This window comes from Desmodus rotundus, chromosome 8 (assembly GCF_022682495.2).
Source record: "Desmodus rotundus isolate HL8 chromosome 8, HLdesRot8A.1, whole genome shotgun sequence".
Taxonomy (NCBI): Eukaryota; Metazoa; Chordata; class Mammalia; order Chiroptera; family Phyllostomidae; genus Desmodus; species Desmodus rotundus.
Window position 1 is genome coordinate 55,166,657 of NC_071394.1, and position 17,785 is coordinate 55,184,441.

The window sequence follows — 17,785 nt, forward strand, 5'->3', positions numbered from 1 at the left end:
GGGGTTCAATGGTTGGAAAATTTTAATTAATTGAAAAGTACCCATCCAAGTAGAAATTTACTCCAAATTTGAGTTTTCCTTAAAAAATAGGAGCTGACTCCAAACCCTGGATAAGGCACTAATCCAATTAATGAAGGCAAGAACCAGAGCGGGGAATCTCATTTTGCAAAATTATTCGGAAGGCCTGGGATGAAAGTAACATAGAAGTCATGGTGTAGTACAACTGCATTCTTTGATGTGGCTTCTTGCAAGACCACCCCTCCCCCCTCCCCTCCCTCCTCCCCTCCCCCTCTGTTAATTTTTCAGCAGGTCTTTCTTTCAATACTACCACCACTGCCAAAAATTCCACGTAATTGCAGACAGTAATTTACTCACAAAGGAAACACACCTGCAACTTTTTAAATAACCAACTTTTTTTTTATTAGAGCAGATACAGTTGTGAAAACTGTACATTATACATTTTGGTTTCAAGAATTATAAATAAAGGAACTCACAGGTAGGGAGTTCTTTTTCACAGCAAGAAACTTTAAATAAACAAGTCATGTTTTATTAAGTACATTGGCAGACCTCATGTGCTGTCCAAAATGTAGAGTACAGTATAATAACCCATTAGAAAGAGCCTTTCATGTAAAATACAGCTGCACACATTTTAGAAAAATACCAACAATTTTGGCTTTGTTTTAAAAAAGCTTATAAATCATACATATATTTATAAATGGAACCAACATGCTCACTGTATAAACATATCCTTTAGTTATCTGTTACCCATTATTTTAAAGCATTACATATTTTAAATAAACACTTAATAAGATTAAATATTTTGTTTTTTCTTTAAAAAATCAGCTTTCCCAGCGTAAAGAGCTATGGGATTAGGAAGGAGAAGTGTCAGTATTGAGACTGACAGGAACTCAAACGTTTCTTGGGTAAAAACGTACTTCTTAAATTTAAAAGTCAAAGCAAAATGTAAAAAATAAATAAATATACAAGTTGTAATTTTCATTTGCTCTCTTTCTGCTTTCTTCTTTATTCCACATTGGTCACACCCAGGATTCTCAACATATTGTACTTCTGCAAAAAACACCACTGGGTTACTACCTGGCAGGTGACAGAGCATCCAGGCTACACCTATGCTAACACGAGAATTGTTTCTTCTGCATTGAAAAGGTAGCAAGTAAGGCGAAAAGAATTGGATTAAACCATGCAGATTGTGAAAATACTTAGGAATAGCTCCCTCTCCACAATGTAATGTTTTATAGAGATTTAACAGAAACCTTTCCTCCCCAATTTCTTTTTAAATAATCACTTTTAGAAAGACCATGTAGTTTCTCGAAGTAAGCATGCTTCTGAGTAATAAAGGATTAATTATAAAACAGCAAAAAATCAGATTATGTCAGAATAACAAAGGACTGAGAAGGACAAATACTTAAATAAAAATGTCTAAGCCTTTAAGATGTGAAATAAAAATTTAAAAGGACTTTGAAAAACACATAAGGCATAAAATTGAGAAGCAGTGATTTCACAAAGCTTTATGCTCTACCTGAATGTATTCAACAAAATATTCAGTTGGAAAAAAAAGAAAGAGAAGAGCAGTTATTAATAGCATCTTGCTTAACTTTCATGGGAATTAACATAGCCACCGACAAGATTTTATTTGGTTGTAAAGTACGTCAGCAATGAAACTGAATCTTTTAAACACCGATTACTGCAACCCATGCAACATTCTGACTTCTTAGAATTCTGTTGTCTTTCAGCTTTTAAAGTTGAGCACCTTGTAAGTGCATAAATAATTCATTTAGTAACATTAAAAATATTTAAAATTAAGTTATGTCTTAGGAAGGTATAATGCTTTCAAATTGCTAAATTTTAAAGATAAACAGCCTTTCACCAAAGATTCAGGAAGACTAAATGACATAAAAAATGATGTATTGCTGTCAAAATCAACACATTTCTCTAGAATTTTGTTGTTTCTTTTCCTTGAGATGCAACATGTGTGTTTCATCTGGCCAGGACCGCACGTGGTAGGTGACCATACATCATATTTAAATAAACAGCAAAAATAGTCGTGCACAAGCAAACGCAACGTTTTCTCCCAGAATGTTCCGGGAGACGTTAAAGCAGCAGGTCATGGCATAAGACTGCTGAGTGATGCTGCTACCTCGTTCTTGTAATGAGACAGGAGTGAATGTTGGAAAAGTGGCGCAGCAACACAATCCTCCAGCCGCATTCCTCGGGCTCGTTTGTTTCCCCAGCTCCCTACTGAAAACGTCAGATGGTAAAATAGTAAGGCAGCTGTTGACTTCCATCAACAACAAAAAAAAACGCAGCTCCATACATTTCCAGTTTAGTCACACTCTGCTAGGACAGATGGAGTAGCCAATGCCAAGAACTTTGCCGGATCTGCTTCAGCAGATTTTTAAAAAGAATGATTATTAAGTTTTGTGCTCTAACACGGCTGCTTGCTACAGCTCCCAGAGGACCCCAAAGCCATAAAGCACTCCCAAAGGAATTGAATGGGTGCTCTGGCTGCATTTTCCAAGTTTCATTTCTCTGGTGAGCCCATCCTAATTCCGAGCCTCCTTCCCTGTGTCTGAGTCTGATTGGGGTGTGCCATTTAAAGGGCTGACACCACTGTGGAGAACTGTGGGCTAACACCACTAGTTGTCATGACTTCACCGTAGGGTCAAAACAGTTGTTATCATTGAGTAACTATGTTGAATCACATTCAGGCACAGCCAAAATTAAAGTGAAGGACAATATGCAGTTGTTAAAAAGAATGTGTATTTGCATATGGGAGGAAAAGAATGTTGTATTTCATGATTTTTATATAGAGATTAAGACTATTCTTACCTTTCCTAACTCCAGTCAAGTTAGAAAGTGAACGAAGAGGATGGCCAATCCGATATTCAACAGCATGACAAGGACAATCATGACTGAATTAGGGCCCTGGAAATAAAGTAGAACATAACAAGCATAACTTTAACAGTTTAATATTGGTACATAAATTAACTCACAAAATTATTAAAAATATAAAAAAGCCAACACAGTTGCAGTAAATAAGGCATGAATGATAGCAGTTACAAAGGGTATAAACTAAAAATAGCAATGCCCATATTTAGATGAAGCTATCTCTGAACTTTCACTTAAAAATGAATCTAGTTTCAATAAAATCTAAAATATGACTTAAAAAATAATCTGTTACATTCACCTCAAAACATTGGGCAACAGCCTGGGTGAGACACATTTCACCTAACAAAGTTCGGAACTAGCATGGAATAGATGTGCCGTTTTTGTTAAGGCGCAATCTGGACGAGGAAAATTATTTCCTTGTAAAGGCAGTGAGCATGTGGGAGTGAAATCTGTAGGCAGTGAGGCCTCCTGGGAAAAATTTTGGAAAAACTCAAAATGAGGTTCTCTTACTCTCGCTTTCTCTGGTCATCTTTTTGGGCATTACCATTTCCTTAAAGGAAAAATTGCAAGTGGGAAGTTGAACACTTCCACAAACCATTTTATAGGTCTAATTCTTTTGTTTCTCCGCTTATAACCCTAACATTTCAGAAGTGAAGTTATACTTAAGAAATAGCAGAATCCTATTTTGATAAATACTGCTGTAACATGTATCACCCTGCCCAAGGTACCCAAAATTTGCTGACTTGTTTAAAAAACAAACCAGCCTTATATGATCCACCTTTTCAGATCCGCCGAAGCTCAGCCACTTTGTACAAAGACTCAATCTTGGCAGTTAACCATTAAAATTGTATCTTATTCTTAAATAGCATTAAAAGTGTTCTAAAGCTGGCCTCATGACTTAGGTGGGGAGGTAGTCTTGTTCTTAAAGATGAGAAAACAACATTGAAACTGTTAGTCCTCAAATGCTTACTGTAGTAGTTTTGGCGGATGGGGTTAGTGAGTGAGACTGGAACTGCCACTGGTCCTGTGGTCTTCTTGCAGGGTCAAGGGCTTGGGTCACACATCCTTGAAGGAGATCTCCTCCCTGGTAGAGGTCAGAGTGCGTGCACCACTTCCCCCCACTTTAATACTTCACGCTTTAATGTCATTTTTTGTAATTGCTGCTGTGCCCCCCAGATTGAGTTCCACAGAGGCAGGGCCCCTGCCTGTTCACCACTGTGTATCCACATGTAGGGACTGCCCAGGTAATTCAGGCAACCAAGGTTCAATGAAAACCTGCTCTCTCCTGGCACCTTTCCAGGTGACATGGGTGTGGTAAACAGGCTAATTCACTGAATTTAAAGACAAATAGGGTGATTAGAAAATAGGGGTGAGGAAAAGGATGAAGTAAAAATGGATGCCCTTGACACAGGGATTATTAGGAAGAAGAAAAATACTACCTAGTTCCTAAACCCCAAATAAATGAAAGGGGAAAAAAACCCATTTACTGCAGGTCTTTGTATGTCAGGCAGTGAGCTAAGATTCCTTTGTAGATTATTTAAAAAAATTCTTCACAAGTGATTATTAGTTCCATTTTACGGAGTTGAGATGGTGTGTTGCCCAAGATTACTCAGCCAGTTTGAACAAATTAGAACTAGAATTAAACTTTAGTCTACTCACTGCAGAGCTCATGCCCTTTTCTCTGCAGCCCCATGAAAGCCATAGCCTTAGTTTAAAAATAATAATTTCCCATCAACTTCTTTTTAATGGTATTCTTGTACCACATCATTCCATAGTATCAGAAAAACATCAAATTTTTGTAATATCGGTGCTTCTTTCAGAATACTTATGTTGTAAATGATCAGGAGAGTGCTAACCCAGGCAAATTCTCAATCCTGGTGAACTCAGAATATATAATGTGGGAAACTCTTATAACTCAGGAAATGATTCAGATGATCTTTTAACATCACAACAGCATGGAGATTAAGGAAATGCTACGAATACTATAAACTCTGATTAGATTTTGTTCATGAATGTGTTAAGGATTTTGGGATCATTTCAATTCTCTTGGGTCAGTGGATTTAATTCCCAATTCTGAAAGACAGTAACATGCAAGAAGATGAGGAAATTTTTCTATTGAACATACACTTATTCTGTGTATATTCTAATACACACATCAATTTACCCTACCATTTATAAAACTATCTTTAAAGATGACTCAGTAAAGATGAGGGTAAACCCGCAATTAGTAGGTTCAAAAAGCAACCAGGCAAAAAGTAAATTCCGGGACGCTGTGTTTAATACTAAGGCAGATATCAAGATGTGACCTCTGTGTTCTTCAGCTGCCTTGCCAGGTACAGCGTGGAAAACTAAGGTGAAGTTTCATAAATATGACTGGTGGCCAGTTGTAACTTAAAATAGCAAAATGAAAAAAAATCAGTCTTGCTTTTCAAGACTGACTGGGGCAGGTGTCACGGAGGAAGCTGTTGCAGGGCAAAGTGCAAGTCCTGATCGGGAGAAAATCTGAGGCAGTGAGAACATAAAGTGCAGGAAGTCAAAATATGGAAAGTCATTCTAACTCGAAATTAATCTTTTATGTTAAACAGAAAACTTCTTCAAAAACATAAAAGAACACAGCTTACTTTAGTATTAATAACATTTAATTATATGAATTGACCGTTTTTATTGTTTGTGTGTATGTGTATGGTTCAAACATGATCTGACAGGAATGCTTTAAATTTTATAATTCAAAAGAAATAACAGGTAAATCTCAAAATAAACTTGGAAGCTCATCAGAGTAATGGCTAGGAAAAAATGCAGGCAGTTTTCAGAAGGGCTGGCAATTCAGAAGACCCCTCACCAGTCTGTCTGATAAAGCTGTTAAGATGCCTCCCCTGACTTCTACCCAAGTCGCCAGGTCACAAAACCCTCCAAAAAAGTGTGGTATCACATGAGACCACATGCAACGCCTGCCCACAGGAGTCATAAATCTCTTCAGGGGGGTTGCAGAGTAATCCCTGCCAGTGCTTCCCTCCTCTATACTCTCATGTTCAAGGAATTAATTTGCTCTAAATGTTACTTTGTGTCCCGGAAGATTGGCTAGATTAATTGCCAGGGTCACCTGTAAGTTGGGTCAGAGTCTACTGGAATATAGCAGGTTTTTGAATATGGTTGTTTTGCCCAACATAGTTTCATAAAAGATTAGGGAGAAAAAAAATTGATTCCTGGACAGGACCACTGTTTATATGGAGTTTTCCTGTTCTCCCCATGTCTGTGTGGGTTTTCTCCTACATCCCAGAGACGGGCACATGAGGTGAACTGTCCCAATCTGAGGGTGGGTGAGTGGCTCTATGATGGAAGGGCATCCTGTCCAGGATGGGGCCCGCCTTGTGCCCTGAGCTGTTGGGACGGGCTCCGGCCACACATGACCCTGAACTGCAGTAAGTGGGTTGGAAAAGAATTTTAATACTTGTTTTTAGTCATCTTTCTTAAATATGTATATAGCTCACATTTATTTTATTTAGTGTTTAATATTAGAAATGTTTTGGATCTTTATTTAGAAGTGTGGTGATGGTTTTGTGACCACAAACAAGCTGTAGAAACTTCACTCTTGTTTATATCAATTAGCTTGTGGTGAACTGGTTTCATTATATGTCATTTCACTTAAAGTCGTGGTTTCCAAGAATCTATATGTTGATGATGTTAAGTGAGGACTCACTGTATTTATCAACTATTTATGCTTCAATTAGTACAGTGTTGAAGCAAACTTAACGCAATGGATTTTGAGCACTTACTGTATGCTAGGTACCATGCTAAGAACTTATGAGTATTAACAACTCTATGATAGGGGAGGAAGAAACCAAGTCACAGAGCAGCTAGGAAACTTGCCCCAGGTCACACACCAGAAAAGCCACACTGCTGGGATTTAAAGCTAGGGAGATTGGCAAAACAGTTCACTCCTCAGCTACTAGCCTATACTGTCTTAATAAGTTGGTTGAAATTCTAGTTTCAGTTTGGTGAGCCACCCCACCAATGGTGATTCTGATTCAAACGGGGTCTCTCCAGAAAGAGCACTTGCTGATTCAGTCTGGTTTTCCCTCAAATGTCTGCTTTAGTGTGAATGTTTCTATGAATTTTCAAGTTATTATTTATAAACCTCTAGCATATACAGTGTCGTTTAATAAAAAATTGTATGTAGTACTCTTTGGTTTTAAAGGTTGTTCATTGACTACCTTGATGGTGATTTTGTCACTTCCTAACTCTCTCTGAAGAAAAGTTATCAGGGGGTGGAAGGCAGTTCTCAGTTATTACTAGAAAGAGGTTAATTGTTAAAATCTTCCCAGGAAGGCCCTGGCTGGTGTGGCTCAGTGGATGGAGAGCTGGACTGTGAGCTCTGCCCTGTGAACCAAAGGGTCGCCGGTTCAATTCCCAGTCAGGGCACATGCCTAGGTTGTGGGCCAGATCCCCAGTGGCAGGTGTGTAAGAGGCAACCACACATCGATGCTTCTATCCCTCTCTTTCTCCCTCCCTTTACCTCTGTCTAAAAATAAAATAAATAAAATCTGAAAAAAAAATCTTCCCAGGAAGGTGCCAGTCCTGATTTCTGGTTCCCACGGTGGCAGAGGTGGGAGCTGCTTATCCTCCTTTCCCCTTGGGGTGGGGAAGGGAACCCTAGAGACAAACCTAGCAAGTTGGGAGATGCTGGGCTAACTCCTAGAATCACACAATTCTGCACATCAGTGAAACAAATGTTTTTTATAAAGAAGGAGACTATGAAGTTTATAGAAAACTATTACAGTTAAGAGGTAGGTAACTCACCTAATTGTAGGACACTGGGCATATGCTTTCCTGTGGGCAGTTTTAGAAGTCAACTGAACCCTACTACTGGGAACCCAAAACTATACATTATAGGGCCTTATATTGTTTCAACTTCCACTTTATAAATTAGGCAAACTAATATTAATATAAATGTAAGGTTTTATTGATCTGTGAATAAAAATGCTGAAAGCCAAATGAGAAGTGAATTATTACATTTAACAACTTCAACAGTGATAATATTTGTTATAGGTATAATATCAGGATACTGAAATATGAGTGTTAAAACTAAAAAAAAAAAAAAAATGAATGCTTACTAAACAGCCAGAGTCTCAAAGTTACTCTGATTTGAAAACCATCTATCCCACGGGGCTGACTCAGAAAGTTAATCCAATTAATCTAATCAATGTATATTTAAATAATTAAAAGGATTAGAATTTGAAATAAAGGGTGGGAACCAGTGTTTATAGATATTAGCAAAGTCAACAAACCTAAGAAATTTCAAACATAAGTTAATTAAAAAGATGAATTTAAATTGTTTAACCCTGTGAGAAAATTAAGCAGACCAAAAAAAAAAGAAACTGATGATTGTATTATATTCTTGTTGACCAAGATACTAATGCACACCTTTATGTAAATATGTCTCTGAAATTACTAGTTAATATTGGTGTGGCTGTGGCTTCCACCCTAAGCTAGGACAAACATGCAACACCTCTGTTCCAAAGGCATATGATAGGCTGGCCAATGGTTTATCCAAAATTACTCAGCTTTAGATTTTTATAAATTCCACAGAACTTGATAAAATATGAATTCCATGTATCATTAACAAATAAATCTCATTTGAGATTTATCAATAACTGAAAGCTTTCTGGCTGAATACCCAAACCCTTAAATGCTCAAGATTTACTAAAACCAGCATCTACCAGAAATCTGAAATTTTAGGAGCACTAACACTCTGAGGGGTTGGAAGACCAAGGTACACTTTTAGTTCGCGTATGGGAAAGACAAATGTTCTAGCTGCAAAGCCTGGTTTAAAGTAATATCCAAATTAAATATTTATGAGAATAATTCACAATAGCTAGAAAAGATGTACTTTTGTCTAAAGGTGCTGACTCTACTGGGGAGTCAAAAGGTGGGCTAAGAACTGAGCAAATGGTGGTGGAGCCCTCTTCCTAGCTCGGGCTCTGAGAGTGGCTCTGACTCCTTTGTAGCCATCGGGGAGTTAGCTGTCATTACAGACCGCATGTTTGTGTGCCTCTAGAATTTGTATGTTGAAACTCTAATCTCCAACGCTGCTAATTTGGAGATGGGGTCTTTGGGAAGTAGTTAGGTTAGGAGGATAGAGCCATCATAATGGGTTAGTGAGAGGCACAGAGAACTTCATTTCTCTCTCTCAGCTGCATGAGGACACAGTGAGAAGAGGGCCTATGGTCTATGAACCACGAAGTGGGTCCTCACTGGATAGCAGATCTCCTGGTGCCTTGATCTTGGAACTCCCCAGTCTCCAGAATGGTGAGAAATAAATGTGTTGTTTCAGCCATCCAATCTACGGTACTTTTGTTATAGCAGTCAGAACTAAGCTACCAGGAAGTGCTGGTGAAGGCCTGCTAGACCACGACGCCATCTAAGCTGGTCGTGTGTTAACCTACCTGAATGATGTTTAAGGTGGGTGGGTGGCTGGCTGAGTGAGCATGGAGGCATTCCTGCCTGGAGAGCTCTTTCCTGTCTCCAGCTACAAACGTTCTCAGATCTGCTCTAAGCAGCCCTGTGGTGTCAGGACTTTTGCAAACCTAGTTGTCATCAGGGTGCAAGTTACCCCATGCTGCTATGTGAAAGAACCAGAGTGAGGTAAGGAAGAGAAAACTCTCTTAGTCAACTTACCGAATTGGCTTCTTTTTCCAAAGAAGGGCATGAATTGTTGCTCGCTGGATTCTTTGGTATAGCAAGTTCAGACTTCTTGGCTTTTGGCTCAGCTTTGCTTTCTTTGGCAACTGGTTTTGTCACAGATTTAGGGGGACTCCACTTGTTGGGTGACGGCTTGTGCACCAGCGCTGAGGAAGAGTGGCCGGATCCTTCATCTTCCTGCACGTCTTCCGGAGGGTGCTTGGGAGCGTTCAGTTTCACATAATAGCCATGGTACTGAGAATGTAGCTCCCCGTTACTGGGGTTTGGGATGTGGTGGCGGCCAGAGTACTTGGACTGGGGCACAATGGCTCCCAACTCCTTTGAGGGAGCCTTTGACATCAAGGGCTTGTTGACGACTGCGGTCACCTGCTCATCGGCCACACTCCGTTTGTCGCGGTTGAGTCTGGCCCCTGGGCTGGGGTTCTGCTTCCTTGCAGGCTGTGGGGATGGCTGGGTAGAGTGCCTTTGTTTGGGACTTGCCTCAGGAGACCTTGGGGGTGTCGTACCTTTGCGATAAAAATGAGGGGATTCCTTTGGTGTCGGTGGCTTTTCTGGTACCTTTTCTTCTGGATTTTCTTTAGCATCTACACCTTCCTGAAATCTCTGTTTGATATAATCTGGGCCTGGGGGAAAAAGTGACAACAGAAAGTATGGTGATAACATAAGAATAAGGCATAAAGGATTGTTCCTCATGGCATGTATGTAAAGTAGGTCCTCAAATAATGTCCTTTCGTTCAATGTCATTTCAAGATAATGCTGATGAGATGCCCTAAGAACTTAACCCTTGCTTACAAAATTAGCCTGTGGTAAAACTGATTTTGTTATATGCTGTTTCACTCAAAGTCACAGAACCTACCAATGATGTTAAGTGAGGACTCCGCAAAAAATATACAGTAAATCAGCTTAGCCTTTCTTCTTTTTCTTCTACATATACTTAAAAGGATTTGACTAAGCACATGCATATTTTATTGCCCAGGATAAAAGATTATTTATTGTTGAAGAAGTGTTTTAAGGTTAATATATATGGTTATTTATACTATTTTTTTATTTTAAATTGTTTATTTTTCTTAGAGGGTAAGGGAGGGAGAAAGAAAGAGAAATATCAATGTGTGGCTGCCTTTTGCATACCCTCAACTGGGGACCTGGCTGGTAACCCAGGCATGTGCCCTACCTGGGAATAGAACTGGTGACCTTTTGGTTTGCAGGCCAGCACTCAATCTACTGAGCCACACCAGCCAGCGGTATATATACTATTTTGAATGCCATAAAAGTGAAGCCGTTGTGACTTCTCTAATAACTGCACTAGTTGTGCCTGCTTGCCGAACTTTGAGACAGATTTGTGTTGACAGAGCCCTGCTGACTACTCTGTGACTATCTGCATATTCAAATGAGGTGGCATAATAAAATACAGTTATACACTCTTATCAATGATGCTGCCTTGTGTGTTTAATATTTAATATATTATCTACACTGTATGACAAAACCTGCACATAACATATTTTTAGTGATGTTCCTTCAAACGATCATTTCAAGTTCCTAGTCAGGAACGATGTCTGTGGTTTAGGTCGCACGGAGTCCTTCCCGGCGTGGATTTGCACTGCGGGCATCAAGACAGGGCTGTTGTCTTTGGCTCTCAGGTCTCAGGATTGTTTTCTTTTTCTGAACACTTCAGGATTGTTTATAAAATCCTCTATTCTTTTTATCAATGCGAAACCTTTCATGTAAACAAGGGCCCCGGGTGCACTGTTATTTTGTATGGGGGCTCGGCAGTACAGTGAGGAGTTAAGAAACACAAAGTGCAGCACCAGACAGTACCAGCCTTGAATGTTTAAGGATGTCAGCGGCCTGGGCAAGAGACATCGCTGGGGCTCTCAGGGACAGCCCCCCAAGGCGGTGCCCTCCTACTAGGGACTTCACCTCTCAGCCCCTCCCCTAGAACCAGATCATGTACATCCTCTGGCCACCACTGCACTCATAAGCTACTTCTCATGTTAGGAGGTGAAGTCCAAGGTCACACTGTGCAGCTGGCCATCTGCTCTGCACACAGGAAGGAGCTGACAATGTCATCTCTCCTGTATACAAGGGAGAAATCACCCCACCAACTTGCTTACAGGACTTGACCAGCTCTTGTCAACTCTACAGCATCCTAATATGCACTTTCCTTCCGGCCCCCCAGCCCCCAAGGGGCTGAAAAACAATTATCCTGAATTGTTAAAAATACATGCTGCCTACTTATACTTTTATTTGCTCTCCCCTTGGTGCTCTGAGTAATAACGTATTGTTAGGAGACTGCTATTACATAAGGCATTTTCCAAAATTCCAATCTTCACCAAAATCTTAGGAAGCAGTCATTATCTTCACTTTACTGTAATAGGTGAAAAACCAAATGTCACAGAGCTCCTATATATCCTTAAGATAAAACAGAATACAGTGTACAATGTAATATTTTAAGCCCACAAATGAGAATTCCTAAGGACCCACAATTATGGGTTGTACTCAGGGCCAAAAACATAATAGCATTATTCCACTTTTCATCCTCCAGAAGACAAATCCACCCTTAGGAATTAAAATTTCCCAAAGAGGTCACAATCACATGTCAACAAAGGAGATTTCCTTTTAAACCCAGTATAAGCACCCTCTTTTAAAAAGTAGACCATTTTCCTTTAAATCCTCCATCCACAAGGGCAGTATGAATCGTTAGCACAGAGAAATGCCCCTCACGTGAGCGAAGAAAAAGGAGAAACTGCAGTTATTCAAAAGGTGATGTCTTTTCCAAATTTGTTCTTGGTGCTGAGATGGGGACATAGCACCCCAAGGGCTGTGTTTCAGTTGCAGGCTGGCCCTATTATTTAGAACCCATTCAGGTCACCCACACTGGTCTTCCATGGACAGGCCTGTCCTCATCAAATGGAAGGATTGTTTTTACAGAACCCCTCCTTTGTCAAAACAGCTGCCGACAAAGTGACAGCTGACAGTGAGGAGACTGAGGAAACACAGCTACCAGAATCTGATGATTTGGGGGGAAACAGGTAATTCAGTAATCCTGGGTCTAAGGAAAACTTAATTAATTTTTAAAGTCAGAACTTAAAGGAATATATTTTAGTTTTCTGGAAAGAGAGCACAAAGCCATAACCCTTGAACACAAAGCACATTTTCAACTGTTTTTAAACTTACAGTCTCATTACAGCCAAGTGGGGAATATCTGACCACTGGAGGAATATGAATTAATGGATGTATGAAGCCATCTTTTGGACTCCACTGAATGTATTCATTCTGTTTACTGACTCCCAATTACTATCTAACCACTCCCTCAGATCTATAGAAATCTGATGTGTCGCTTCTTTGGACACAGTTTTTCTGTTCTGTATGTGTTAGAAAAGGCATTTCTTATGTGATCACTTGTGCCCCTCTCCTATGATGCAGTTTTCAGGCATATTCATTCAGATTTATCTATAGGGACTTTGATAAAATTCAGAATCTCTGGAGCACAAAGGATTTACTAGAAGATTGGACATACACTCTAGCACTCACGGTCAGATTAAAAAAACTCTCTGCTTTATTATGTATTAAAACTAGCTGGATAAGGGAATAAACGTACTCCACAGCAGTGGCTCCACAGCTGCTGCCTGTGAGAGGCACCTGGTGTATGATTCCCACAGACTTTGATTTAATGAGGATGAAGCAAAGCCTACAAATCTTGAGGTTTAACAAATGTTCCAGATTCTAACATACCTAGTTATAGGCATTTGAAAGCATGTCAAAAAATATGCTGACTCATGGTGGCCCTAACTTAGGCCTTGCATCTAGTTGGGAATGATTCCAGCATGGTACAGTCATGTGGGACTGGGCAGGTGATCAAGGGTATACAGTTAAAATTTCCAGAGTAAGATTTAATGGCTTCTGAGACAAGACATTTAATATAAGACAAAGGACAGATGTTGTTCTTGGACAATTTTCTTGGAAGGAAACATTGTATCTGCTACCTGTTTGATGGAGGAATGTATGTCACTATCACCAGGCCAGCAGCAGGAAGCTGATGAGAAACAGCAGTTCATGAAAAAGACTAGTCAGAACACTGCCAGGGAGGGAAAGAATGGCAAATGGCATTGCATAAAGCATTTTCACCTGTTTTACAGACAATGTCTATGAATCTTAAAGGGCTTATTCCCTGAGGATGCCTATAGGGATACAGGTCACGTGCTCACTCACATCCCACACGACAGGAAACAAGAACATTCAGCAAATGTCATCCACCAACATGGAAAGGTTACTTGTTACAGTGGGCAGGAAGGCTCTGAACAGCTATGGCAGATGGTAACAGCCGGGCACCCAGCCAGTTCTCACAGGTAAGCCCTGGTGGACTGGGTCTGGGCAGAAGAAGTGCCATGAAAATTCCCCTGAAACAAATGTCTACAAGGGCAGTGCTGGTGGCGAATGCTCTGTGGCTACATCGTAAGTCATGAAATAGAAATGAGGTGTCTTCTGTGGAAACTGCCCTTTGGTAAAGCAGAACCACACTGAAACATTTTTAGAAGATTATATGGCTGGCAGGACAATCACTTTTGTATGCAACATGGGGAGAAAACCACTTTCCTGCAGGACTTCAGTCCCATCTCTGACAACACTGCAGTGTCTGAGCGCAGGCCGCCGTTAACAGTCTTGTCCGTAGGACGTCTGTTCCTGTTCCCTGCACATGGCTGGCACTCAATACACAGTGGTGAGACTGAATAAGTAAGTGGTAAAATAACCAGCAAAATCATAAACTGATCATTTTATATCAACTGCTAGATTATTCCATTTCTCATTTTCTATGAAAAAATTGATTTGGATTTTGTTAAATAAGCTGAGAAGCCATCTATTCCAGAATGTTCCCTTATCTCAACCATAAAAAATACATTATGATAGGTACAGAAAATTAAGTAATGAAAATGTGCTTTATCTCTAAAGACTTATTTATTTTTATTTAAAAATTTTTATTGTATTGGAGTGATATTGGTTAATAAAAATCATTGTATACCTGAAACCTATATGATACATCTTATGTATACTGTATTGTGTGTTCACCACCCGAAAATTAAGTCTCCTCCTGTCACCATTTATCTCCCTTTTACCCTCCTTTACCTCCTCTCACTTTCCCTCTGGTAATCACCATACTGTTGCTTATGTCTATGAAGTTTTTTGGGGTTTTTTTTGCGTAATCCCTTCACCTTTTCCACCCAGCCCCCCAACCCCCTCCCTTCTGAATGTTGTCAGTCTGTTCCATGTATACATGTGTCTGTTTCTATTCTGTTAGTTTATTTTGTACATTAGATTCCACATATAATTAAAATCATATGGTACTTGTCTTTCTCTGACTAGCTTATTTCACTGACTCTGTCCCCTTTACTTCACCCTGCTTGGCCCTGGGTGGATGACTGGTTAGCCAACGATGGGTAAGATTCCTCAAGGGAGGAATGATCTAAGACAGGCACAGTCATGATGGGGCCACCAGGGAAGGACTTGGGGGACTATAGAAGAAGGGGGTGGTGGATCCTCACCCCTTGGCTTTGACATGGCCTGAGTCCTCATTCTGTCTGTAAGAAGTCTCCTAATCTCTTGGCTGCCTCACTTCTCCTTCCTGACTTAAGTCTGAAACAATGCTGGAGGGCTGTGGAGCCCTGGGCAGGAACGGGCAGTTCCCTGGGGCAATCAGGCCTAAGAAAGAATGCATAACATCCTGTGAAACCTGTTTTGCTAAAAATGTCCTCAATTTTCGGATAAGGGCCAAGCATGAAATGAGTTTGTTTCCCAAAGTTTTACGGCCCTTTAGCTAACTGACCCTGACTCAGAATAAGCCCTCATGGTTCTTTGAATGTTATCTATTGTTTGATCATTACTGCCTGACAATGATGAACGAGGACCTTCCTTGATGTAATGCTCCCAGAAAGCAATAAAAGCCTGTCCAGGCAAGGGTCAGGGCACTCTCTCACTCAGAGAGTGGTCATGCTGTCCCTTTTCTCCACAGGACTTCTGCAGTCTGTGTGATCTTGTTTGTCACATCCACAACACCACAGACACCGCTGGCCGGAGTCCGCATCATTCCATTTTGTAAATGTACCACAGCTTTTTTATTCCCTCATCTACTAGTGAACATTTGGACTGTTTCCAAATTTTGGCTATTGTACTCATAAATAAAGCTGCATTAAACATAGCAGTGTATATATATATATATAGTCTTTAGAATTAGTGTCTCAGGTTTCTTTGGATAAATTCCGAGAAGTGGAATTACTGGGTCATAAAGCAGTTCCATTTTTGAGGTATCTCCATACTGTTTTCCACAGTGGCTGCACCAGTCTGCATTCCCAGCAACAAGGCACAAGGGTTCCCTTTTCTCCACATCCTTGCCAACATTTGTGTGTTGATTTATTGATGATAGCCATACTGACAGGTGTGAGGTGGTAATTTGCATTTCTCTGATGATTAGTGATGTTGACCATTTTCTCATATGTCTATGGGACATCTGTATGTTATCCTTGGAGAAGTATCTATTCAGGTCCTTTGCCCATTTTTAATTAGATTGTTTGTTTTTTTGGTGTTGAGTTTTATAAGTTCTTTATAAATTTTGGATATTAACCCCTTATGTGATGTATCATTGGTGAATATGCTCTCCCATTCACTGGGTTGCCTTTCATTTTATTGATGGTTTCCTTTGTTGTGCAAAACCTTTACAATTTGATGTAGTCCCATATGTTTATGGGACTTGCCTGAGGAGATATATCAGGAGAAATATTGCTATAAGAAATGTCTGAGACTTTACCGCCTATAGTTTTCTTTTCTAGGATTTTTAGGGTTTCATGACTTACCTTTAATTCTTCAACCCACAGAGTTTAATTCTTGTGTGTGGTGTAAGAAGGTGGTCTAGTTTCATGTTTTTGCATGTTATCCAATTTTCCCAACACTATTTATTGAAAAGACTATCTTTACTCCACTGTATGTTCTTGTCTCCTTTGTCAAATATTGACTACAGAGACATTGGTTTATTTCAGGCCTCTCTATTCTGTTCCATTGATCTGTATGTCTTTTTTAAATTTTAAAAAATGTTTATTGATTTTAGAGAGGAGGAAGGGAGAGGGTGGGAGGAAGTGAGAGGGGAGGGAGGTGGGGAAGGAGAGGGATGGAGAGAGAGAAACATTGAACATTGACTGGTTGCCTCACATAGGGGATCGAACATGCAACTTAGGTATGTGACCTGACTGGGAATCAAACCCACAACATTTTGGTTTATGGGAGAAGGCTCCAACCAACTGAGCCACACCAGCCAGGGCTATGGGTCTGCTTTTATGCCAGTACCTGGTGTTTTGATTACCAAGGACTTGCAGTATAGTTTGATATGATATTGCATAATTCTTCCAACTTTATTCTTCCTTCTCAAGATTGCTATTACTATTTGGGGTCTTTTGTGATTCCATACAAATGTTTGCAATATTTGTTCTAATTCTGTGAACTATGCCATTGGTATCTTGATGGGAATTGTGTTGAATCTGTAGATTGCTTGTGGTAGTATGGACATTTTAATGTCAATTCTTCCTATACATGAACACAGAATGCTTCCATTTACTTGTATCTTCAATTTCTTTCTTCAGTGTCTTACAATTTACATCCTTGGTTAAATTTATTCATAGGTGTTTTTTTTCTGATGCAATTTTAAAAGGCATTGATTTCTCAGATTCCCCTTCTGATAGTTCATTATTGGTGTGTATAAATGCATCTGATTTCTAGATATTTATTTTATATCCTGCTGGTTTACTTAATTCATTTATCAGTTCTAGTAGTTTTTTTTTTTTTCGAGAAATCTTTAGGGTTTTCTATATACAGTATCATCTTATCTGCAAACAATGACAGTTTTACATCTTCCTTTTCAATTTGGATGCCTTTTATTTCTTCTTCTTGTGTCATTGCTGTGGCTAGGACTTCTAGTACTGTACTGAATAAAAGTGGTCAAAGTGGTCATCCCTATCTTGTTTCTGATTGTAAGGGAAACAGTTGTTGTCCACTGAGTATGATGTTGGCTGTGGGTTTGTCATATATGGCCTTTATTATGTTATGTTCCTTCTATTCCTACTCTGCTGAGTTTTATTATAAATGGGTGGTAGATTTTAAATACCCTTTCTGCATCTATTGATATAATCATGTGATTTTT

General features: G+C 39.7%; 1 protein-coding gene across 2 annotated transcripts in view; it reads right to left on the minus strand.

The window, feature by feature from the left end:
* Positions 1-395: 395 nt before the first annotated feature.
* The window catches only part of JPH1 (junctophilin 1), a 90,085-nt gene continuing 72,695 nt past the window's right edge, over positions 396-17,785 (minus strand). The window contains exons 4-6 of one of the 2 annotated variants that reach the window (XM_053930202.2): positions 9,583-10,229; positions 2,848-2,943; positions 396-1,068 (exon numbers count right to left, since the gene is read on the minus strand). In XM_053930202.2, coding sequence (XP_053786177.1) covers positions 2,863-2,943; positions 9,583-10,229 — 728 coding nt within the window. In that variant the 3' untranslated portion in view covers positions 396-1,068; positions 2,848-2,862. Of the gene's footprint in view, positions 2,257-2,847; positions 2,944-9,582; positions 10,230-17,785 lie in introns of both variants that reach the window. The other variant, XM_053930201.2, reaches the window with a different exon arrangement.